Consider the following 26,743-nt stretch of genomic DNA (forward strand, 5'->3'; position numbering starts at 1 on the left):
AAGTACTTTGTCAATTTTGCTAAACATGAATTTGTAAAACAGAAATCTCATCGTTTACAGTAGTGATGGCTTTCAGAGAGTCAGAAATGAGGACTGAGAGAACCTTAGTCTTAAATGTACTTATCATATGGCCAGTGACTGCTGGAATGAACTGTAGGCATAAATCCCTGAAAACAGTACCCCCTTGGGCGTGCTAGTGTCCAGTGACAGCCTTATGGCATCATTCTCCTATTGATCTCTTCAGAAACCTGTCATACCATGTGTGTTTGGCTGGCCACCAAGTGAATTTACAAGGGACAGAACACATGAGAAAGACCCTTTATTAATTACATTTTAAAGAGAAGGATAGAGAGTTTCAGTTTCCTTGATATAAGCTTGAGGATGAATATACCTTTTTAAATTATTTTTTTCTCTTAAACTTGAGGAAAGCGAGGGAATTTTACTCTTGGTAACTTCAGGGCCAGCAGCTGTCACCTTTTTCCTAGAGAGGACTGTGTTTGCTGCCCAATGCCTCTCTTTTCTGGAGTAGAAGGTACAGCTTGTGTCTCTGTGTATTCACTCTTGATCAGACAGTGTAAATATGTAGAGAAGGACGGAGAGCATATACCATGTGGCAGATGTGAACTCGCTTACCATGAGTGATGCTGCCAGCTGTCCCCTCTGGCTGAAATTTGCCTCAATACCACTGCCAGATCAACTCATCCCCACTGGATAGGTTTAGCAATGCAAAACAAGGAATCATTACCCTTGCTGTGTAGGTGGGGTGTTGAAACAGAACAGCGCAGATTCATTCCACTTTACTTTAAATTCCTCTACTGGGTAAGTGGGGATGTAGTTGTTCAAGGTCCCCTTTCTGTCAGTGGCAAGAGATCAGCATTTTTGGATGCAGTGCAGCCCACCCAGGATGTGATTCATCATCTACAGGTACCAATTTCTTCCCCTTGTGCACAAAAGGTGCATGAGTCTACCAGGTTTAAAGTTAAGGGCCTCAGTTTCATGCCTAAAGCTTTATGGGGTGAGCCCAAATCAACAATCTCTAAGTTTCTTAGAGAGTGTGGCAGATCCAGGAACCAAACTTTAATGTTCTCAAATCCCTGTGATGCTGAAATTTATAGCCCATTCCGCTTCTTCAGTACTCAGTGTAATGCTCAGTTCCCCTAAAAAGTGTAAAGAATAACAGAAACACTTAGAAGTCAAGTATATGTCTTGGAATGACATCTGGGCTCCTTGAGTGGGAAAGACAAGGAGGCTGAAAGTGTCATAAAAATGTACATGTGCAAGAAAAGTGTTACAATCAGCAACAAGGTACTATCACTTCACTTTTTGAGCCAACTTCCCCCCTGCAGCCAGCCAGAGTATTAATGAGCATCCCAAGTCTCTGTGCCGATGGACAAGCTGGGATTCACAACGTTTTAATACAGACTGTGTTCGGAGAGTTTCGCAAAGAAAGAATTGTTAATGAGTAATCCTTGTCCATTAGGGCACTGAGCCAATGAGCCCAAGCTTTGATTCATTGTGTTATCACTACAGGCTTCTGCTAAACCTAAAAAAAAACCAAAACAAAAATGTTCCTGTGTGAGAATCGTTAGGATACTGAACTGAGTGCAGAACTGTCTTACATCCTGCCATCCGCAGTCTTCCAGAAAAGAACAGTAAGTAATAATTCCTTAAGCTGATAGCTCTTGCTGTTGTGTAGTGTAAAACCAATTTTCTCACCTGAATTATTTAGTGGATGTTAATATAAAGATAAGTAATTTCATCTATAAAACTGGCACAACAGCAGGAACTCCCCTTGAGAAAAAATGTTAATATGTCATGAAAAATAATGACAGTGTTGGAATTTTTCTTTAGAAAGCTGGTTTCTGTGTCTGTGTGCCACTGGAAAAGAAAGCATAACTTTGATACTGAGTCTTTCCTGCAGTAACACTATCTAGTTAATTATGTGCATCAGCTTTAAAATTGTACTGGTTTGTTAATATTTTATCCTTTTAGGAACAGAAAATGTTTTAAATGTGATTAATGGGAGAACAGAGGACAATCCAGAATGGAACAGTTGTATTTGTTTTATGTAATTTCTTTGTTTGATGGTTTTGTATACAGATTCCATGTGCATCTTCCGAAGTCTAGGACTTTAGCACTTATTTCACATAACTAGCACAAGCAAAAGGGGGTTTCACTTTTCAAGCGATTACTATTTGAATCCATTGCCAGTTTTTAAGAAAATGTCAGTTTATTCTGAGTGTTCCTGCTAGGTATTTATCTTCAGAAAACTGTAATTGTGGTGGGACACATACGGCTTTTGTCATTTTTATTGCTATGCTTGTGTTACAGAGAACCTAGAGATCCCAAACTAGATTGGGATCCCACGAGGCTAGATGGGAGTCCAAAAACAGGTTAAGAAAGGAGGATTTGCAGTTTTGTCAGGTGAGACAGGAAAAAGATGCTGGAGAAAGGAAGAAACAGAGAAATGGTGTTCAGCAGGTCATCGTAGGGACAGCCAGAAGCTGGCCCCGCTCTTTGAATTTACTCGCCTACCTACAGAAATGCCGTTGAGACTTTTGGTAGAGTTTTCAGTTCTACTTGTGACTGACTTAAAGATATATATTTTCCCTTCAGAATAAGCTGTAAGAATATCCTGTATTTTTCCTGTGTCCTGTGTCTCTTTGCTCCTCTGATTTTAGATGTCATATTAAAAAAATCTAACCAGTAACTTTCAAACACACACAGTAACACCAGTCCTGCCTCTGTCTTCCTAACGCTTTCATGTCTCTGATACACTTTAAAACAAACAAGCAAGCAAACAAAAAAGCCTCTCAAATAAGTGAGGCAGTGCATTAAATATTCTACAGAAAGGCGATGAGGCCAGATCAAAAGCCTGTGAACTAGACGGGAATCTTCCCATTGATGTTAACAGTGTTTGGATCGGGCCATAGATTAATGACGTTACTGAAATTTCTCTTTGAGCAATTGGCAGCCGGATGTGTAAAGAATAGGACAATATTACAGGACAGGAGGAGGGAAATGTACCTCACTAATATCTGTGAAAAATTTTGCCAGTGCTTTGATATATTTTCCTTTACTGAGTAATTGAAATAGGTTCAATCATTCTTCTTCTGAAAGTAAAATGCAATTAGCCTATCATGGAGATTTCCTGATGATCAAACGTATTTTTACTTTACCTGAAAGTATGAGGCTATGATGCTTTTGTCTTTCAGTGAGCCCAGTTGATTTTAACTTTAATTATTTCATTAAGAGGCTTGGTTTTGCTTACACAGAAGCCAGGGGAAGCTTTACTATTGACTACAGTAGGGTCAGAGGTAGTCCACTGATAAGAGTCCACAATGAATCTGAAACGTACACCCACACGCATGTGCGTATGTGTATACATACGTATTTATATATGCCCATGAACATATATCCCATAGGAAAGCTGAATAAACATGCATGCACATACATACGGTGAAAGAACAAGTCACATATATAATAATATATATCTCAATTTTCTCAGTTAAACGTAGAATACATAAACATGCATTGATTGACTGTTCTGAAGTATGCTAAAGGATACATGTAATAAAATTATATGTAATTCTGAGCTCTTCATTATGCAATTGATGAAAATAATCTCAAGCAATTGGGCATAGATTTTACTTTATACATACTGATCTCTGTTTTTCTTTGCTGTATAATTTTGACCTATGAAAATCATCTAAAAGGTGGTGGAGTAAATAGGTTTTTTAAAAAGTTAACTAAAATATTTCTTTGGAAAAATAAAAAACTTTTTCACTTTTACCATGCCTCTTAACTTCTCTTGAGGGGCTCTTATTTTGGAGAGCAATATTGATTTCCTGTGCACCTATTATCTTTATTTCAGCTTTTACCTGATCTGATGCATTTTTTTGTTACACTGCAGGATGGAGTATCAGTCAAGTTGGCTAAGATATTCCAGATTCATCTTGATAGAAGTAGCTAAAAGATGAACTTCATGTAAGGAAGGAAGCATGAGGCAGAAATACCTACGAATGTTTAGTCACACCAATTATGCCTGCGAATATCAAGAAGCATTCCACTATTATGTGGTTTTGGTGGATAAAGAAATCTGAATTAAGAGTGGTTACTGATCCCAGTTCATGTAGATGAACTGATTCTGGAAGCTGAGATGACATAGCTTTATGTCACCAGCCTCTATCTTTGGAAAGAATACTTCTGCCAAAAGGCTCTGTGCATAGGTGCTGCAGACGGCACCCTTCGTCACCTGGCCGTGTTGATAGCAGTTTGGGTGCCTCTGTATGTCTGCTGGGTGGGACTATCCCACTGGCCAGAGCAATGCTTCTGGAGTTGCTCCATGGGAGTTGCAGCCAGCTGGGATCACAGTTGTTTAACTGCAGCAACAGCCTAGGAGGATCAGGCTGAGAAGAGGCTAATGACATGGCGTGTGTTGTGGAACCAGCTCTTTGAAAGCGGAGTCCACCCCTCGGTCTGTGATGCCTTGTGACACCGACTTACGGTGACCTATACTATTTCCCAGAACTGAACAATGTGTGGAATAAGTGGTGCTTAAATGCTCTATACTGTGTACCTGGTGTAGGTCTGAAAGCTGGAAATCAGTAGCTGCTGCTTTTAAATACTGGTGAAATTAATTGGATAAATCTAATATAGGATAGATGGCTTACAGCAGGCTGGATTCAGGGGCAAATCAAAGCAAAATGTCAATCAGTAATGAAGAGTTTGGTGTTCAGGCAAATTTACAGTAGCAATGCTACATGTAATGGAAAATATATTTCCAGCCTTTTTAATGGTGATCATGTCTTGTGCCTTGCAGAAATCCCCCGAAGATAGGATTAATTTCTTCTATGAAATCCAGTAAATGGTCTACATCAGCTGAATATATTAAAGAAAATGAAGTATTAAAAAAAAAGGTGGGAACTGTAAAATCATCATGAACATTTGACTTGAACTGAATCAATCCAGATCAAAATTACTCATAAAATCATAGAATAGTTTGGGTTGGAAGGGACCACTAAAGGTCATCTAGTCCAACCCCCCTGCCGTGGGCAGGGACATCTTCAACTAGATCAGGTTGCTCAGAGCCCCGTCCAACCTGACCTTGAATGCTTCCAGGCAGGGGGCATCCATCACCTCTCTGGGCAACCTGTGCCAGTGTTTCACCACCCTCAGCGTAAAACATTTCTTCCTTATATCTAGTCTGTATCTACCCCCCTTTAGGTTAAAGCCATTCCCCCTTGTCCTGTCGCAACAGGCCCTGCTAAAATGTTTGCTGCCATCTTTTTTATAAGCCCCCTTTAAGTAATGTTGCAGGAGGGGTAGAGATACAAAATCTGTAACATCCTAGCATACTGAGAGGTTGTGACAAATACATCCTCAAGTTTCTTACTATAAACAAGGCAGTATTAACGGCACCAGGGTTTTTTTGTGTGTATGTAAAGAATAATAGATTCTAAGAAGTCTATCTTGAGGTTAGAGTGATGTTATCTAATGACATGTTAAAAAATGGAATAGCCTCAAAGGAACAAGAAATAAGTTTATAGACATTTCAAAGAGACTGTAAATACAAAAACACTATATTAGGGTTTAAAAATATAGCTTGCTTTCTTTCTCCTTATTTGCAGCACAGACTAGACAGATGTAGGACGTATACCTTACAGGCTATTGAAGCTACGCATTGAAAGTCTGACTGTATACTGACAGTCTGACAAAATACTTTGGAACAGATGTCTTCTTGGGACTGTATTTAAAATATCCTGATATAACATCTAAAATTCCCTAAGAAGATAAGTCCTAGGCTCTGTATGTACATATAGAAATTCTCAATCCCAAAGCCGACATGTTAGCACTTGCAGTGTTAGCTCCTCATATAGGGTCTGAGAAGGAAGCATGAGAAATACTAGTAGTGATGGAACGTAATCTTCAAATCTGGCTGCAGGGAGAGCTAATCCTGCAAGGAACTGCAAGGGTTGCACACCTGTGGGCTGTAAGAAAGCTATTGAAGGGCTTGCACATGAGGAGAGGGTGGAGATGGTCTCTCTCCTCTGAGCTTCAGCAAGAAAATCCAGAGAAACATTCAGGAGCCCTCTGAAGATGCCTCATTCTGACATTTCTCTTACTTTTATAAGGGTCCTAACTGTGCTGCTATCTTCTCCCATGGCAGAACCCTTGTAACAGGCTGTAAGAGGAACCCCCTCCTAAGGGTCTGTCATGGGCAGTTAATGAGAAAACTGTCTTGCAATTCCTGACAGCCCTTTGCAGCCACGTGGGCAGCCCCACCTCTTGGGCAGCAGACACCTTCCCCAGCAAACGTGGTGGCAAGGCAGTAAAATGGTTGGAAGTAGACGTGGGCCTACTGGGGTGGCTGGGCTGGTTGCCAACCCCCATCCCAAGATACGTGGAGTTTTTTGCTGTTGCAAAACTGTGTTTCTGTGCTAGATTTGAGACTGCATGTTTACATGTTATTTGCCACAAGAACCCTATCTGGTCTGTGATACAAGTAGCTTTTGACATTTCTGAGTAAACTGTTTAACTGTCGGCAGACATTTAAAATGCATCTGTCTAATTAGAGAGCCTTTGTTTATGTTAAGAAAGAACTTAATGAATCCTTACGGACAAATCTGAGTATAATTACTCAGTGTGCTTGCTGCTTTCACAAGCTATTTCCCAGCTCGCTCAGCACTGGGGCCTCCTGCTGCATTCACATTTTTGTCAGATGACTTCACTTCTGCTCAAGAAACATGCTGAGCCCTCACTGGGAAGCAGACTGGGCTATAACTCTCAAATGCCTTCAGTAAGTTGAAACGTAGTCCCAGGGACAGTCCCATGGGAATAACACCAAATAAAGAGTTAAGACTATAAACCAAAGCAAAACACATTTCTGTCAACTTTATGCAGAATCCTCTTGGTGTCTGCATAAACCCTTGAGACATACCCTTGTTGGAGCTGTATGTTCTCCCATTGCTGATGGTCCTGACCCTAATGTAATCTTGAGGTGCCCCATCTCACACACATGAGCCAGACATGGGCAAGGGAGCCTCTTGCATGCCTTTCTCCTGGATGAGGTGCTGCTCTAACTATAGCCTGTGCTTGAGTAGGAAGCAATGGCAGGTCTCTTGCCTCTTATCTGATAGCCTAGCAGTCAGAGCGGGAAGGAGAAGACCTGGGTACAGTGCCACTGTCAACCTCAGGAGATGAAAGCTGCTGTATCTGACTTGCTAGGAAAGTATGCTAGTGAGTGGGCACAAGCATCTCCCAACCTCCCCAAGCGAGCGTTGTACGGCTGCTTGAGACTGCAAAGGGAGTGGGTGGGCTAGCCTGGTTATTAGACCAAGGCTTTGCTTTCTGTTTTTGCCACCATTTTTCTTGTTCAGCCAGTAATTACTGAAGGCAAGATAAAGAGCCAGTCGCTGGAAATTAAACTCAAGTTTCCTGGCTTGGAGTCTTCTGACCTAACCATAAACTTGCACTTTTTCAGTAAGCTAAAACAATGAAATGATGAAAGGGTGATGAAAAAATAATGCAAACAACTGGTATTCCCTGGAAGGGGGGCTGGACAGCATGCCCTCAGCAGGTCGGGCCAGTGCTTCAGTCTGTGAATATTTGAAAAAGGTTGAGCATAATCTGCCATTAGTTTTAAATGAACAGCAGAAGGATGGCAAATAAAATACACCACAGCAAGGAAAAAACAAACAAAGTAGATGCAGCATTTTATTAAAAGGCTGAATTGGATATTGTAACTTCAAGCCAATGTTTCTTACAGTAAATATTGAAACAACCTCCTGAATCCTGCTTTACAATAGGTACACAAAAATGAGTTATCTTGTTTTAAATATTCTTTTTGCTTTATATCTTTCAGGGTCTCCTTTCAACCTATTTCTTAATTAGCATATTCCTCCTGAACTGAAGAATAAATGGGATCTGAAATGAATTTAATAGGACATCACCAGCTAGCCACTGCTGATGGATTTTCTCTTGCTGAAGGTCCTCATTTGTTTGGTAAGTCACCAAATTAGGTTAAAATAGCAAGCTATCCTTTACTCGGAAACCTAGAAGAAAATGCACTGAAATCTCAAGTCAAGGACATGTGGTTGACATGTGCCAACTTTCCTGAATCTTCAGTACCTATGGAAGGAATAACAAATAATGAGTCTGTGGTGTTAATGTAATCCTGCACACTATTGCTCTCATCACTGCTCATAGCAGAGCTTGTAGGTTGCTTTTATAGCACTATTCTAATACCTGAAATCGTTCAGCAAAGACAGACCTTTGTATGTAAGCTGGATGATATTTTCATGTGAGTCATTTAAATAAAGCTAGGCAGATATATTTTCAGTTAATTTGTAAGAAAATTATACTGCAATGTATTTGCATTGCAATATTATGCAAATTTATGAAAGTAATTTCACCTAAATTAAAACCATTGTCTTATTGAGATCGTTAAAAACTTACGCTATTAACTTCAATGCACAAGACAATTATAATGCAGGCTGGAAAATTCTCCTTGCTCCAGTTCCACTGAGTTTTTCAAGGCTAAGCATGGGTTTGTTAATGAATGAAGAATTCTTGGTCAATATTTTATAAGCATGGGGAAGCTGTCTTCTGTTATATGTACTGCTAAGAAAAAAAAAAAAGAGAATAATAGATTTTTTAGCCTTTCTTTTGGCAGCAGAGGGGGACCTTCATTGAGCAACATGATACATTCAGGGCCTCACACACAATACAGACCCCCCCAGAAAGCTGCAACACTTCAGAAGTTTCCAGTCCAAATAAGACCAGAATTCTGTCTTTTTGAGTGCTGGAAAAATTGAAAACATTTCAGTTTCATCTATCTGAAACAAGAATAGTGGCTCGGGCATGGAGGGACTCTGACACGCGGAGCCACTCCTGCTGCAGAAGTTGAGAGCATCTCTCCCAATCAGACCACTTCCAGTGTCCTGGCTCTATACAGCTAAACTAAAGCGCTATCACAAATGATAAGCAAAACACATTGCATTACTGTGTGTTATTGTTTTTTGCCCTAAATGTGTTGGGTTTTGGTGGGAGAAATGTTTTTGCAGTTGTTAAAAAAGTACATGTAAATAGCTAAACACTTCCCTGCTACCTGTTAATTCCAATGTCAGGCCATGATATACAAAGAGGAGGATGATGTTCAAATCTAGGGTGCCAAATTTTACATCCAGTCATCCCTTCTAAAAGTCCTGCATAATTGAACTACTTCAGATTTTTGTCAAGAAGATTTTCCCCCTGATGTCTACTTTTTCACTACTTATTTCATTATTTTTAAAGAGTAATGATCAGGTAGCTTCAAAATACAAGAAAGCATGTTAATGTAAAATACTTTCCCTCCACACTGAAATCTTACTCAGAAACTGTGAGGTCTTCAGAAGAAGGATTGTGTCTCACATTATAGGTATTCAGAGCTTAGCAAAGTGGAGATTTAATTCAAACTGACATTTCTGTAACAGAAAGAAATAATGTATTAAGGGGTTGAATCAGGGGTCCCATTAGGAAGAAGACTTAGCACTCCTGCTGTGTTTCACTTAAGCTGACTTCTGTTTTGTATGGCCACTTGGTCCTGTTTTGCGGGATGTCACTCAAGTCTCAGAATTGAATTCTTTACAAATTTGGTGTGTTTTGCTTTTATAGCTGAAAAAAAAATCAGAAATAATATGCAACTGAGTCCACAGAGAAAGTTACTCATTGTGAAAATATGACTCCATCTCTTCAAGATGCTTGTAGGAAATGGTTTTGCCTCTCAATTTTATATTTGTAAACTACTTGCAAATTTTTGACATTCAGTTTTGGCAGGTAGAGACTTCTGAATCCAAGGAAACAGGAAGAAAGCTTTTAAATGACCCTTAGAATATACATTTTTCCCAGGACTTCTCACACATTACAGCTCTGATGTAACACAAGTGAGAAATTGCTTGCTTACAAACATCAGCCTTTATACAAAACAGTCTCCTTTTTCAAAGATGCATACTCACATTCTGTAAAAAACCTTGGAAATATATTATCTTTTCATTATGCTTCACTTAGTCTATGGGGAGAGTGTTCTTAGACCTTCAAAAATAAATCTAAGTGCATCTCTAAACATTAGCCCCAGGTCTCTCAAAAGAAATGTTGTCAATCATGAGTTGCTTGTGCTGTGAGCCTCATCACCATGGTAATTCCATGGTACTTCTACATACTCACCCCCAAGGTTTCTAGTTGCAGCAGTTTTCAGAAAAGCTTAAAGAAAAAAAAGTTTTCTACCTTTCAGTAGTTGGAAATTGTATGTTAGTGTTTTAACAGTATATGTCTAAGGTAAAGTATCTCTCTATGTCTTTGGAGTTAGTGTGTTTTAACTGTAGTTTTTCACTTCTGTAGTTATGAGTCCCTGGAAAAAGGGGCTCAAAATGCAAATGAGGAAGGATCTTTAATGTAGCAGAAGTCAGGGTCCTTCCCTTCCACCCTGTCTTCCTGGAAAACTGCTTCTATTTTTCCACCTCACTACTCAGGTGATTTAGAAACACCCTAGATCTCTTTACAGAAAACATCTTTTTTTGTTTTTTTTTTAAGAAGTGGCCAAAAACAGATATGTAAAATGCATCCTCTATAGCATCTGCATGCAAAATCAACTTTTTCTTCCCTGCAGCTCTGGTTTTCCCAGTGAGGGAAAGGGACTTTTGATGGCAAGAAACACCAGAGGTGCATGGGTCTCCCTGGGACCTGTCCTGTTAAGATATTTCTCTTCCTCAGTCAAAGCCTGTTTTTATTTCACAAGACCCATTGAATTAAACCGGGCCAGCTATGTGAAGACTGGTCCAATTTCATATCCTGAACTAAAAGAAAGTGACACACCCACCAATCTGCCTTTTTGAACCCCTGTAATTTAGGACTGAAATCCTGATCTCCTTTAAAACCTTTGGAAGCTTTGTAGTTCACTTCAGAGCCATTAATTTGTCTTGTCGACACTTCCACTATCATAGACATAGACTGATCTGAGCTCCTCCACTTTGCTCCAAATTGGCTGGACACAAGCTGTGACCTAGAAGACGCTGAGGTGCATTAGCAGAGCACCATGCCTTGCTCTAAGGCAATAAGGCAATTCAGCTGGGACAGCAAGACTGTTGCAAAAAGGTATTTGATAACAACTTTCAATTGCCTTTGAAAGTTTTTCATTTTAGGGCCAATACATGTGTTAAATACCCATATCTCCATTATCTTATTTCTTCCAATGGTTATCACTTGCCCTTTTTCACATGGGACCAAACTGATTTTCAGACACCAAAAATGTCTCCTTCATATTTTAAATGTGGAAGGTAAGCTTATATATTTGGATGGCATCTGAAATGTATATAGCATTTGACTCAAACTGTCATTTATATGATAAGTAAGTAGCAGGCCTTTAAAGTAATAGCCCCATTCTATTTTCTGTGAAAGCACCTTATATAGCAGTTACTAATATGCAAGATATTAAGTGTGAAACTTCAGCTATCAGAGATGGAATTCTTTCTAAGAACCTGGAAAGATAAGTCAGTATTATTACACGTTTAATTTTAATAAAGACCTATTTTAAGTATTTTTTGGTGGCCTGACAATGTTTTCTTGTGACATCAAAATAAAACAAGACAAGAAATGCCACCAACATTGTACATGGCCCTAGCCGAGAAAGAAGTTTTTTGGGGTGAATGAGCACTCTTAAAAGCTGTATTGAAATGGACAAGGAAGAATAAACAAAAAATGAAACCTACCAAAGGGGAAAAGAAAGCAATATATCTAAACTTGTCTTAAATATTTGACAATGTAAGAACAACAAAATGCCATTGAATATTGTCGTAGGCATAGAACAGTCCCTAAGATGAGCTTAAAAGTCTGACTCCTTTCAGATGAATTTGTATTTGTTCTTTAAAAAAAAAGGTAGTAGGATCAAGTGTCCAAACTGATTAAACAGTTTCAAGATCATAAGATATGTTAAATAACTACTTGTCTTTAGCACCACCTGGCAGATGATGCAACATCTGGCTTCATCCCTGCAGAGAAGATAATTAGGCCCTTAACAGACCCCCAAATCAAAAGAAAACAAACCAACACAAATTAAAACAGAAAATCGTGTATGTGTAATAATTATGAAGAGAGCCAAACCAAACAGAGTGGCAATCTGAGAAAAAAATTTAATGAGAAGGAATGTAAATGAGGGTGAAGGTTGCACCACTGAGCAAGGCAAAACTAAAATGCATTTGTGTGATGCTTTTTGTGCATGTATGAGTCATTTGTTGATCTTAGCCTGGAAAGAAGACTGTTTCGTGAAATAAGGGGAATCTTGCAGTCTTGATTCTCTGCCTATCTACTTCCAGGTGCGATCCTCAGACATACTTCTGGTCACAAATCTGATGTTGGGACTTAGTGGGCTCATCCACAGTGCTAAACAAAAGAGGTTGAAGACTGAAAGAGGCATAGCTCCCTTGACTGTCCATCTTGACACTACTCAACTCTTATCTTGCTCTGGGGCTCTGTTTTGGATTGCTTTAGTAGGTGCCTTCAAGACATGGCTTACTTGAGGGACTGTTCCCAAAAAGGCAGCATGGACAACACTGCAGTAGGTTTGGCTCCTTTTACCCTACACTGTCCTCTAACACTGTCTCAGTGGGGTGAGGACATCTAGCTGCCATCAAACCAAGGCATGCCACACAATCTTCTGACTTCATGCTGTCCCAGTACCGCTGTGGTGGCATCCAACACAGCCCTTACAATGTTATAGATGCTTTGAACTGAAATGACATATATTAAACAATAATATCTGGGAGCCACAGGGAAGCTACATGGGCCCAGAAGAGTAAGGTCAGCAACAAAGGCTACGTAGTGTAGATGCATCCTGCCCACTCTAGAGAGAGTTAGAGTTACCCCCAAGCTACACAGATGAGAATCGATCTTTGACATTTGGCCTTGGGGCAAGGACATCTCTCTGGCACTCTTCTACCTTGTCATACAGATGTGTCCAGTATGGCCTGAGCACTTTGGCCTTTTTTTTGAGAATACAACATTTCTGTGCTTAAGAAACATCTGTTAATCCAGTCAGCTAAAACCTGCTTCTTGTGATATTGAAGTGGTTAATTTACTGCACAGAATCACCTGACATTGCTATACATTTATTGATAAAAATTATGTTGTAAACGAACCACAATAGGTATACAATTACAATGGCTAGGCTACTTGGAGGCATCCCCTTGAACGGTAACCAAATTTTATCCTGGTAAATCCACACTGGGAACGGACATTGCTATTGTTTCAGACATTTACAAACAAGTTTCTCTGTAATTAAGTTAATCAGTAAACTATATAACCGCTGGCCTGTGTCACTCCTTTGCTAGTCTTAAAGAAAGTTCTCACAGTAAAGAAGTCAACAGGATATGGTCAAAGCAGAATTAAGACGTTTTATTTATACATAGTATTTTGGGGGAAAAAGAAAAAAGAGAGGGAAAGGAGGACTGAGTACCTTAAGGAGAGTATTTTTCTTCAAGAAATGGTCAGACCAAAGACAGCCTAAGGTAGGATACTGTCGTGTTCTCGCTTGGACATGTTTGTCATCTGATCTTGTATTCGTCCTTGAAACTGTAAGATGTTAGAAGGTGGTTTAAACCAAATGATCTTTAAAGATCTACAAATAATTTGTTTAGAGTTAAATCAGGATTTCATTAATGGTTATGCTATGCTTTCCAAATTACTTAATCCTGAATCTTGTTCTTATATCTTTAAGTTCCTTCATGAATATCCTACGGAGAGCCGGAGGTTCACATTTTAAACCTGCTTAGGATTCTTTTCCCTTTAATTAGCTTTATATTAATGGAACAATAACTTTTACATTGAAATGTGATTTCATTGTAATTTCTGTAATATTCTAAAAAAAATGTTATTCGTCAATCTGCACGTAACCTCAGTATAATTCTGCAAATTGAAAACACTTTCTTTAGTTCCTACAAAGAAAATTCCCTTTCACTTCTACAAGTGGTTAAGCCCACATCAAATATTTTTTTCAAGTCTTATGTAAAATATTCTGTGTAGAATTTAAAGGAGCAAAAGCAAAACTCTCCAATGAGTTTTAGTTGCAAGTGGTATTGTGGAAAAATATTTGTAAAATGATGATCATATCCATGTGAAGGTTTCACTCTGGTATTGGTAAGCTTTCCAGATTTCTGTAAATTATTTGCAAAACATAATCTAAAAGATCTACAGCTATAAGTAACATCATATTTGTGTGCACTTAAGTAGTTTTTCTTTAAAGTTGTAAAAGGTATGCTTCCAAAAGGAAGAGCAGATAAATGTTTCAAAATAGTTAAGGCCACACAAATATAAAATGTTTCCATATTCCAGTGAGCTTATTTCTGATTTCACTTTCACTGCTTTATACTACTGCAACTCCAGCAATTTCAGTGGGCTGGCTCCTGCCTTACAGTGGCAGGAGACCAGCCCATCTCAGACTTCTACAAATACCTGGATAAAAGCATATGTACATTCTGGTTGGCAAGATAAGATTATTTTCTTTTGCGATAAGAAACTATTTGTTCTAGACCCACATGTACTTTGCAAAGCATAATTCAAAAAAATCAGAGCAGTTTTCAAATATCACGCAGGACAGAGCAGTGCACTGTATGCCTCTGAAAGCAGAACCCCTTCAGCTTTTGTTGGAAGCCTCGTGCACGCAGAGGGCTGGGCAACACAGTTCAGACCACACTTTTTGGATCAGGTCATAGAAATGCTTTGTCCCAGTAATTTCAAGGCATCTGGTTTCTATTTCAACCTCATCATTTGTTTTAATTTTTTTAAGATAATATTTCAGAGTAAAAGGACATTTCAACTAAAGAAAAAGGAAACAGTTTCATTTTGAAATCATCTTTATGGAACACTTCCACAGTTTTAAACAATTATTTTTAGGAATGATTTTAGATCACTAATGCTTTGGAGCAGACCATTTCTTGCAATGTTTAATTCTAGACTCATTGACAATTTTGTGGAAAAAAAAATAATTTGACAACTGTTTTTGATCTGCTCTGGGTAGAGAATGGTGTCTCACTGAGTCAGCCCAAGTTGGCTGATTTCTAAGGATGAAATACAGATACCCACCAAGCCCTTCAAACAGGTCTACTTAAAAAAAAAAAAAAAAAGAAAAAAAAAGAAAGAAAAAACCTACATAGTTACAGCCTAATTATCTTTAAAAATCAGTCTGGTCTCCATAACTGTAGTATCCGAGCACTTCCCAGAGTTTTAGCTGTAAAAACAGGTTTACATAAAACAAGGCCATGTTCTCTCAGTCTCTCTTGACCCTGTCTGTTCTCCCTTTTCCCTTCCATTGCTCTGAGCATGGACTCAATTCAGCTGAATTGTATAACGTGCCTGACAGAGAAGGAAAAAGGAGGAGATACAGGCTGGTTGTTCCCCCCCCCTCCATTTAACTTTATACATTAAGACTCAGGGTTTTTTGTTTCCTCCCGAGGCAAAGTAGAATTAATGATTGTGAAAATTTTTCTAAACATATCTTTAACCAAAATGGCTCTACAGTGGTTTAAATAAACACCCAATATTGCCTCAGCATGTGCTGCAGTTCTTTAGCAGTCCTGAGTTTTTTAACAAGCCCTGAGATTATTTTTCTGCTGTGGAAGGAGTGTTGCCTTCTCTTCTTGCTCTTTCAGAGGCCCAAGCAGTTCAGGAGGCTGGTATAGAGCTTTTGTGGAATTTCCTGTGGATGGCATAAAGTTAAAAATCAACAGTTTCTTCCTTTTCATTTTGGGATCATCCCACTTTCCTTTAGCAAACTCAATCAACTAAGTAATTACTAACTAGCAAATGACAATTTAGGTCTCCATGGTGAACAGATTCCTTTCCAAAGAGAGACTGAATGATTTGTATAATGATTGTGTATCTCACAATTAACACTAGTTTTTATACCTGAAGTACCTTAACCAGTCTTAATGAGCAGCAGTCTCAACAAACGGTAAATATAATTAAAGAAAGACCACCCACTCATTAAACCTATACCGAACAATAAAGGTCAGCATCAAATCATTGCTGTCCTCACCCTTTATGTGTTTTGTCACCCCTGCAGCTGGCAGGTATCAGTGACAGTTTGCCTTTGATGCGTGAAGCTGTAACTTCACCTCCAGGCTCTTCCATAGAGTCCCCAGATGCCTGTATTTTGTCTCAGGTCTCCGTATGTGTATGCTGTTTATTTAAAGGACATAAACTTGGGTTTGGGGAGTGCCTTCTGCTATTCTGCTTCTGCTAGTGTACTACTCGGGGCCCTGGCCTCTTCTGGAGCAACTAAATGCAACCATAATTAAACTAATTGTTAATAATATATGGCACCATTATTCTCATTTGGTTTTGTGTCACATTTTTCCAGACGTACATCTTGCTGCTTATTCTTGAACTGGGACCTCAACATTTGCTATTGGCAAAGATGTGCTGTGGACAATACAGCAATCACATAAATCTAAAGCACTTGTATGGCTTCTGCAGCGCGGTAAAGTAGGAAAGACAGAAGGCTGCAGAGCAAGAGCATGAGACCTTGAAAGTGAAAAACTAGGTGAAATGAAAAGGCTAGTTTCTGGCACTAACTGAAGTGAGACAAAGGAGAGGGAAGAATTCCCTCCTACAGATTTTTATTCTTTGTTGTCATTGCAGATGTTCCCTCTTCTTAACTGTTAGCATTTCTTCATTGCTTCTGATTCCTCAGAAGTGAAGGAGACTTGCCGGGGAACTGATTTTATGTCAGCAAAAATGTTTTTGGAGTGCTTCTGAAGCACTGTTAAGTAATGGTCACCAATGAACATTAATTTACAATTTCCTTGTAAATACTGCTGTCGACTCCAATAAAAGTGGGACTCAGCATCTTCCTGGAAATATCCACTATTTTTCTCAGATTCTCTTCTTGGAACTAACAAAGGAATTGTGTCAGTGTTTTCATGAAACAGCAAGATGTGGCTTTCTCCAACAGAAAATATGAAGTACTTTGCAAATAACTTTTAAATTACTCTTTTCAGCTGGTTGATACGGGCTTGATTTTAATTACACAATCCAGGGACTGCTAGATGTTGTTGTACTTTGTAGTACAGAAAAAAATGAGACTTAAGTTGTTTGCATTTTTAAACCTGCTATTTAACAGGCAAAGTTAAGGTAGCCTCCAGATACTGTGTCGATCCCAACAGGAAAGGTTGCCATTCCTTCTACCACTGCCAGGTTTGTTGTTGGCTCAGAGGTGCCTCACATGAGAACCACACAACTGCACTGAGTGTCACAGGCTTGGAGGGGCTGGGGACCAGGCTGCAGAGGCTGGCTGGGTGGCTGCCGGAGGCTGGATGGCGAGAAGGTTGCATTTCACCACTTACATTAGGAATATCTTCCCTGCTCCTTCATGGTAACCTCACTTTCCCCTTTCAGGCTCTTCTAAAAAGTTTATTTCATGGTCTTAGTCTTCTAATTAAGCCTCACTCTTGTCTTTCCCCAGTGCAGTTTTTCCCTATCATGACGTATTCATTCAGCATTAAACAGAAATTAACACAATGTTTGAGTCTTGATCTAACTTTCACCAATGCCATAGGATTTTTGGCTTTTGTTTGGATTTCTTTTATTCTGCTGTGAGACCTAATTCAGGTTGCTAGCTTCTCTGTGGTGTGGATTGCTCTTTCTTGTAAACGGAACATTTATACCATTAGCTGCATGGTATCTTTCAAGATTTTTTTATGTAAGTGCTGGACATTTCCACCAATAATAAAGGAGTGAGTGAGAATGGCTAAGTTTCTTTTAAAATATCTTGCAATGTATTTGTGTAGGACCAGGACCACAGCAAATCTGAGCTCAGATAATGCAATCTTTATGATTATGCCTTGTTTCTGAGATGGATGTCTGGAAGTGGAAACTTCTCTGATAACTGCAGTTTCAGAGTAGTAATAGAAATTGTTTTTGCATTATTATTTTCCAGGTGTCCTTTCAGAGCCAATGAGTTCTCCAGTGCAAGAGGCAGATGTGTCACCTTACACACAGTACAACAGTATGCCATTTCCCCAAGTTCAGCCTCAGATTTCATCACCACCTTATTACTCCAACCTAGGCTTCTACCCTCCACAGCATGAGGAATGGTATTCCCCCGGGATGTACGAGCTCCGGAGAATACCCTCAGAGACCTTTTTCACAAGGGAGACAGAGCTAATGGATATCCCTGCAGCCAAAAAGCCTAGACTGGGTCACTCCACGGGAAGAGTGAAAGGAGAAGAGCTCTGTGTGGTCTGTGGTGACAAAGCCTCTGGGTACCACTACAATGCTCTTACTTGTGAAGGATGCAAAGGTAGGATGAAATCAATTACAGAATACAATTCAGCTAATAAGCACAGCAGCTTCTGAATTTTTATTTTTTCTTTCTTGTTAATTTTATTTGAGTCATTAATCATTTTAGAGATTTAAGTTTGTATCTGGTGTACACTATTCTGTATTTTCCCCAAGACAGATTGGCAGTGTCTTCCACCATTGTCCTGTGAACATAGAGCACAGCTGGCCAACCTACAGCTCTTAAGCCATCCTTGGCTCTTGGTAAACTGAAGAACAGCTCCCATGCGCGGGCCTGGCAGCCTGGGCTCTGCTGTCTTGGCAGCTGCTGATGCCAATCTCTGCCTGTGGAAGGAACCAAACCCATGGAGGCCCCTGGGAGTTCAGTGCTAGGCTGCCCTAGAAATCAGCTGCGAACCCAGCCCAAATGCCTCCTGTAGTGTCCATTGAAAGGAAGTGAAAGCTGTCAGCTCCCACCTGCAGACTGTTCCCAGAGAATTTCTTTCCCTCCGCTCCCAAAGGACATGGTGGGTGTCTTCAGGTTTGTGAAATGAAAGGATTTCTAATTCTAGACTTCCTTCTAGGGATAGCCCCTATTCCTAGGGAGGGAGCTTCTTCAGGAAACAGGCGGTATCTGTAGGATAAATATCTCGCTCCTTAGGAGAACAGTATTCACAAGTTGGTGTCAGGGCAATTGGGATATAGAAAATCATTGCCATTATTAGAAACATGATTGCCAGATATTTTAGCAGAGAGGGACAAAAAGGTTATGCTGATGGAATAACTATTACACCTAAAGACGGTTACTCTGTCACAGGGCTGAGGTACATTATAGAAAGAAAAATAATGCCCCAGTTTTTCATTCTGTTCTGTGAATAAATATTTCATTATAATTGCTGTTCTATGGATAAAGGCTAAAGCTTGGACATTACTGAAGCACTAAAATATCTTAATGTGGATCTCACTGTCACTGAGAGTGGACTTTGAACTAATTTGGGGGTTTTGCTTTATCGATTACAAATTCATTTCTCAGGGCACAACAGACCACACTGGTCAAACACTTAAACATGAGTACAGTCAAGGGTCATATAGTTTATCTCAATAATTCCAATAAATAAGAGATTTGTTTCTTTCTGCTGTCTGTGTGAATAGTCTCAAAGTCAAAAAATATGAATTAATTCATATGAATGCTGTCATTATAAACCAGATTAAACTCAATTTTAATGTGAAGATTCCAAGTAATGACATATTTACTCTGTTAGTAAGCTATTCCTACTGTTTATTAACTTCATTATTAAATGTCTTAGTACTTTTTCAAAGACTTACAAACTATGGAATTTGTAAAGTATGTTTCTAGAAGAGAGGTTAAAACCACCAGGTAATACTCAGACTAAAACCCATGGTGAAATGAAATATGCGTTCATCTTTCTACTGATTCATTTTGAATCACTCTATGTAACCATAATTTTACTGCTTTATTGGGATAATTTATTTTATGTTTTTGCTCTGTTTCATGACTGCAACATCAATTGCAAAAATAGTACCCTCGATCAAACATAGTAAAAGTTGATCTAAAGATAATGCATTCTGTTTCTACAATAAATTTTAGAGGTGATTAAAGTACCGGCTGATTCAGTAAAAAGATGTGCTGAGGATAGTAATTCTGTTTGACAAGGTGAAGAGGATACTATGTTTTCTAGACCTCTGATCATTCTTGTGTATCTGCGGAATTTTTCACATGGGTATACATATCAAAGCATGATGACCAAAATTGGGCTCAGTACTTCAGCTGTGTTCTTATCAGTGCAGTAGAAGAACTACCTCACGTGTCTCACGTTCAAGTATGAGACTAGCCCTTCTTTTTGGCGACAAGACTGTTAATTCATGCTCAATGTGTGTCCCAAATAATATGCAGATCCCTTTCTGCAGGACTAGCGCTCACCTTGCAGCACCCCGCTCCATTGATGCCACGGACATTCTTATTCAAAGGGGGAGGCTTTGCACATATTTTTATGGGATTCAATCCTCTGTGATGAATATGTTAATTTTTTTTTTCCATTTCTTTGTTGGGTAATGCATTCAGCAACACCTTCCATTCTTTTTGTTTTTCTTTCTTGGACAAAAGGAACAAATATTAAGATCTTATTTATTGTCCCTCATGAGAATATTAATCTAAAGATATGGGCAGGAGTATACACTTCTATATATTTTTTTAATACATTACCATCCATTAACAAATAAGTATGAACTATTTCATTAATATTTTACATATTATGCAAAAGCAGATTAAACAGAACATTTGCTCTCATACAACATTTGCCTGTGGAACTATAAAAAAAAAGAAAAGGCTTCCCTGAGGTTTCCCTCACCTCTAATACATCACTTTAGAAAATGCTGCCTTGATTAACAATAATAGCATCACAGTTGTGGTCCATAAAGGATGAGGCAGTTCACAGGCATTGCTACAGCATAGTGACCAATATACAACGCTTTAAAGCCTGCTGCTGTAGAGGTCATTTCTGAGACAACCTTTGCAGAAAGACATCAAAGATTTTTCGTATAGCCTTAGTCTTTATAGTGATACTGGGTTTTAAGGGCCATATTCAGGTGTTGCAGAAGAAGTGGGACATAGTATTGCGCTTGTTCAATAAAGTCACAGAATAAGTTCTGCTGAGAGAAAAGCTACTTGTGAATTCCCTCTGCACAGGCTGGCGGTATGAGTTTTTGCAATTTTCAAACCACTCCTGATAACGCTTGATGTCAAGTCAAGCCAGACTGGGAATACTTCCTGCAAAGAAGGGTCCCGCTTTAATCTTCTCCTTGCACTAGCACGGACCACGTAGGGGAAGGAATGCTGTAGCATGTCTTGACAGAGCGGAGCAGGTGCTTTTCTAGCAGTTGTGAATTTCAAAAACTTTTAAATTTAAAAACCCAAAGCAGTTGGCCATCAGGATGACAAACAGAGATGTTTACAAAGCTTTCATCTACACTTTTAACAGCTGTCCTCCTTCAATGTTCATAATTTCCGTGAGAAAAATCAGCATCAGTAGCTTTGGATCAGCTCTAGCCATAATTAATCATATTAATTACTAGCTAAGGGAACAAAGCAAATTCAACATTTCCAGCCAACATGAGCTTTTTGTAATTTGGCAAGATCAGATAAAAGTTAGACTGTGCCAGAAAAACCTTCAGCTTTGGGGCTGCCCCGTCATTAGTTTAACAGATGCCATTTCTGTATTACCTCTGAATTTTTTTAAAACTCCTCCTGTTATATAAGGTCACACATAAAATATTTCAGGCAGTTTAAGTTCATATTGAACTATTAGTGAATAATATATCTAGAAATTCCATTCATACCAAAAAGCTAGTTTAAAAATTAGTTATGAAGAAGTCTGTTCAAGAAGACAGTGATTCAACAGTCACTTCATGATAAAACTGAAGTGAGAGTAGGGTTAAAACTACTTTTTACCAAAAGATATTTCACTTTTCATTTCACATCATTCACTTTTTCAAAAACTTTGTTTCCAAGGGAAAATATTTGACTGCTTGAATCCTATTGGCTCCTATCTTTTTGCATCCCTAGTTTTGCATTCGTCCTTCACATTCTTACATACTTCTAAAAATTTCATTTACTAAAGCTCTTTTTCCTTGCTCTTCCATGAAAAAGCAAACACACACCTTGTGGACAGAGTGAGTGATTAAAGTCATCAATCAGACTTAGAACATCATAAATATTTGTGCAGAACTTTTCAACATTTACTACTAATTAATGTGTTATGAATTACAGGATTTAAATTTAACAAATAAAATTTATAAATTATGTAAAGCAGATGCAGTTGCCTTTAACTGACGTCGAGAACCTACAGCTTAAATCCAGGCCTTTTTCTCCCTTCCCTGACTAGTAAATGGTAATGTATTAAACACCACGTGAATAATGAATAAAAATAATGCCTGGGGCTGCTGGAGGTTCTAAGCAATCTGCATTTCAAAAGAGACTGATGCCAGTCAAGTGTATTTATCTGAAAAGAAGCCAGTAAAACAGACAGCATGGAAGAGATTTCAAGCAGGAAATACAGCAGATTCAAAGAAATGCCAGATTTTTTTGTGACCAGATAGCGGAATTGTTTTACTGGTAGCTACACGCGGGTGCTTGGAAGAGATTATGCAATTATAAAAACATGGGCCAAAGTTGGGAAGTTGTCATCTGACAATGGCAAAATCATCATGTCATCTGTTTTCTCGCTTAGATTCAGTGGGATGGTATCTTAGCTCAATGCATTCTGAAAACACACAGACAAATCCTGCAATGGACAACAATTCAGATTCACATCTGAATTTTCCCTGTGATTTGAGTATGGGAGACTGGGTCTTATCTGATGCCTCTCTTAGTTCATCAAAGTGCCAGGCTGGAAAATGATGGTGGTTTTATTGTGCCAGCCAGTGGCAATGAGAAAGCAAAAGGATTGTGAATAGCTCTGGTTAATGTAAATTTACGCAGAGCTCTAGTTTGAAGTACACTATAAATCAGTGATGTGCCAGCAGAAGGTCCCAGGAGTCTGTTTCAGAAACCTGCCCTCAGATGGGGAGGAGAACTGAGCTTCCCTCCTATGCCAGAGAGAGTTAATTCCCTCTGTAGTTAATGCTAAATAGTCTCTGCCCTGCGAAGGACAATGTAAAGAGATTGTGATGGCACAGTGAGTCACACTAAAAATTCAGGAAACATTCAAGTCATGATTGGCAGCAAAGACCCTGTTGTTTTGTGATGACTCTTTTATTCAATTACATTTCATATCTTGAGCACTCCACGTTTTGCCCACAATGCTATTCTCAGAGGTGTGATAGGCAGCAGCCAAATAGGAGATTTGGACAGACTGAGGAAAGGTCCTCTCGATTTCTTGGACCAGTTGCTGTTTGCAGTCATCACTGTGCAATTTTGGAGCAAATCCAGTGATGATACCAGTATAACTGCCTGCGCAGGTGAAATTAGGTGACTGCTTAACTCATCAGGTGGACAGTATTTAGTGAATGAGGCTGGAGTATCCTACAAACAGGGGAGGAGGCCACACGTACAATAGGCAGATATGATGCAGCTTCCTTATTAAACCTGGGGGTGGGCAAGCAGACCAGTACGTGGAGCTTCTGCAGCTCCCAGGAGCTGAGGGAACTGTGATGAGCTACTCAACTCTCTTTCTGTGAATCCTGTACCTCACGAGACTTAACAGACTCGTATTTTTTTCGCTGGCTATTTGTATGGCAAATACAAATAGAAGCTCTAGTGCTGGTGCTCAGCCTGCTCCCAGCAGGTTTCAGCTATGGTTCTGAATTTTCCCAACATTCCAGGACCTTACTTTGGGCTAATGTCTAATGTTTGGGCACATGATTTATCCTGTTGATTTATTAAATTATATTACTTTGACACTATTCTCAGTACAAATACCAAGAATATAGTCATCCAGGCACTGAAAGAAACTCGCAGTGCAGCAGAACATGTGTCATTCAGAAAACCCAATGGAGATGGAGGCGCTCTTCAACTTGACTACTTTGCTTCTTTGAGTGTTTTCTTTTATCTATGTCACTGCTGTGTTGTGCAGGGTTCTTCAGAAGAAGCATCACAAAAAACGCAGTATACAAGTGTAAAAATGGAGGCAACTGTGAGATGGACATGTACATGAGGAGAAAATGCCAGGAGTGCCGCCTAAGGAAATGCAAGCAAATGGGCATGTTGGCTGAATGTATGTATACAGGTATTTGCATCATATAGTCAGAGTGTGCAGAGAACAAATCAAATACTGTATTTGTTTAATTGAGTTGGTTTTAATAATAAAGCTATAAAAGATGTCATGTGGCAGGTGGAAGGCGCATTAAAGATGATGCCGTGCCTGTGCATCAAATCCTGTTGAAAAAGGCAAATACACTTATAAGCAACAGGATTTAGTTGGTGGTCAGGGACACAAGGGTATAAGAGCTGAGCAAACAGTGAAGGAAGGGCTGTCCTACACTAGAATGCAGCCATTAGTCTGCTTGAGCGGGAAGGAAAACAGTCAGGGGAAGCAAATCTACGGGAGACTCCCCAGGAGTGAGGCATTAGCAGTGTTGTGGAAGCCAGAGCAGGAAAGTCCTGGTGCTTCCCTTTGCTACTCTTTCTGGGGCTCTCCCTGTCAAGTTCTTGCTAGCAAAGTCCAAACTTTGGCATTCAAACAATGTCATTTTCGAGAAAAGAGGACTGCCGCTAGCAGGAAGTTTCTGTGGACTTGCTGAGTGTACATTCCCAGACCTCACCCAGCAGTCAGGCAAAGCCTGCTAAAGGCTAGCCCTTTTTTATAGTCTCATTAGCTTTTTTCATGGTGCTACAGATTTTCCTGCCTTGCATATAGGCACATAGGTAGAACCGTCTCCAGAAATGAAGCTGATGGTCTTTATAATGTTTCATATTAAAGCGAATATGCTATTCAGACTGACAGCTGATAAACTTCATTGAGCTTCACATTGATTAACTTAGAACAACAGGGATATTGGAGTGCAACTTTAAACACATTTAAAGATCATTTTGAGTAAAATGTTGGCCAATCCATTATTTTTGCAAGCTTGCTCCTGAAAATAGTCTGTAAACAGCTGCTCTTCTGCCTTTCATGAACAGGGCTACAATTTATTTTTCTTGATGGCTCCAATCATTTTAGCATACACGTATGTGTGAAACCAATTTAGGTTCATACAGGAAATTAATCTACTTGGAATTTTTAATATACTTCTATCCCTCTATCTGATCAGAAGATGCTATATTAACTGTTGGTTTTGTGGAAAACAATAAGCTCCATCAATATTTGGAATGCATTGCCTGCATAATGTAATTAATCTTTCATTCTGCAAATTGAACAGGCTACAAAGATCCTGAGATATGACATATTCATGTGCAATATGTAAATATATGAGCAGACACCACCACTTGATGACAGCACTCAATGTGTCCCTAAGTGTCAAAGGAAAATAACTCCCCTGTGGTGCTGATCCCAGATCCATTGTTCCAAAATTTTGAGGGTTCAAAATAGCCTGAGTGACTCAGTACAACAAAAAAACAACCTATCACTGAAACAAATAGGTCAATGTAAATAATACTGGCTGCGCCCACATGAAACTTTTAAACTGGCCTATCGTTTTCACAAACTGGCATATGTGAAATAAAAGCCAGCAAGTGCCACTGCCATCTGACTCTCTCTCTGCAATGGAAACACTGGGTATCTTGTGTTGCTCATGACTTAACCATAACCATGCTCTAATGCACTGCAATGAGGATGTTTGGCAAGGTACTGTGTAATGGTTTTTAAGTAGGAGTGTGCTGTATAATTGCTTTTAGTTCAAGGCAATCCAGGACAGTAAAACATGAAGCTTCTACTAGTACAGAGCATTTATGTGGGGGGAAAAAAAAAAATTACTAGGAAATAAAAGGTTACCTTGAACTTTGTTTCACTTACTCATTTTGTAGGACTGTAATTGCAAGCTCTGTGGATTCTTTTTTCCCTCTGAAGAAGGAGGTAAAGCCTTATAAACATTTATGGCACGGCTACTCAACAATCCTAATCCTGCCCTTTATATACAAACCACAGAGAGATCAAAATTACTAGCCATCAATTTCAGTCATTTGCTGTGGTTTTGATATAAACTGCAAGTTTCTTGGGTGAAATGTCTACCTAGGGAAGACCCAGGTTCTGCCACTCTTCCTGGAAGGTAATACCCATTTAATACCCATTGAAACCTAGCTATCTCTGAGGTAAAATGCAAAGTCCTGTCTCTCATGTGAGTTTTCCAGCTAACTTAAATGGAGTCATAATAAGATGTCAAGGTACTACTCAGTAACAAGAAGCATAAGAAAAATCTGTCTTACTGCTTAAGGCAAATGTAAATCAAATTTTCCCTAGGAAGGTAGTAGACCAGATCCTAAGCTGGTGGAAAACAGTACAAGCCCATTAACAGCGCCAAAGGATGCACTGAATAATTTAGAAAAAGAAATCTATGATGCTGTGTGGCAGCACAAATTACATGGCTTGATACCAATTATTATCTCCATCATTTCTATTCCCCTCTTTCAAGGTATTATTTGCAGGTCTTATTTTAATAATGTAAATTTCCTCTTCTCTCAGCAGTTCAGGTAGGTTATTTTATATAGTGCTTAAACAGGAAATTAAAGACATTCACAATGAAATTCACTGTTTTCATGGTATCTTCCTCCACTATCATATACTCACTGAATGAGCCTCTTTTCCTGCTCTGCATTTTCAAAGGTGAAGAATGGGAAGGATACTTGAAAGAAGCTCAAAAAAAAAAGAAAAGGAAAAAGAAAGAAAAAAAGTCCTGTGCTGAAAGGTTTATTTTTAGATGAATACTTAGCTGTTTACTTTTTCGTTTGTGCTTTCTGGCTGTCTTCCACAGGTTGTGTAGGGTA

At 39.1% G+C, this 26,743-nt stretch overlaps 1 protein-coding gene across 4 annotated transcripts in view; it reads left to right on the top strand.

Annotated features, from left to right (window-relative positions):
- Positions 1–1,507: 1,507 nt before the first annotated feature.
- NR1H4 (nuclear receptor subfamily 1 group H member 4) overlaps positions 1,508–26,743 on the top strand; it is a 42,296-nt gene continuing 17,060 nt past the window's right edge. For 2 of the 4 annotated variants that reach the window (XM_076335422.1, XM_076335434.1), the window contains exons 1-4: positions 1,508–1,652; positions 7,865–8,004; positions 17,966–18,328; positions 23,898–24,050. In XM_076335422.1, coding sequence (XP_076191537.1) covers positions 7,920–8,004; positions 17,966–18,328; positions 23,898–24,050 — 601 coding nt within the window. In that variant the 5' untranslated portion in view covers positions 1,508–1,652; positions 7,865–7,919. Of the gene's footprint in view, positions 1,653–7,864; positions 8,005–13,182; positions 13,539–17,965; positions 18,329–23,897; positions 24,051–26,743 lie in introns of those variants that run through there. The other 2 variants (XM_076335428.1, XM_076335441.1) reach the window with 2 other exon arrangements.

The sequence above is a fragment of the Aptenodytes patagonicus genome, chromosome 1 (genome assembly GCF_965638725.1).
Source record: "Aptenodytes patagonicus chromosome 1, bAptPat1.pri.cur, whole genome shotgun sequence".
Classification (NCBI taxonomy): domain Eukaryota; kingdom Metazoa; phylum Chordata; class Aves; order Sphenisciformes; family Spheniscidae; genus Aptenodytes; species Aptenodytes patagonicus.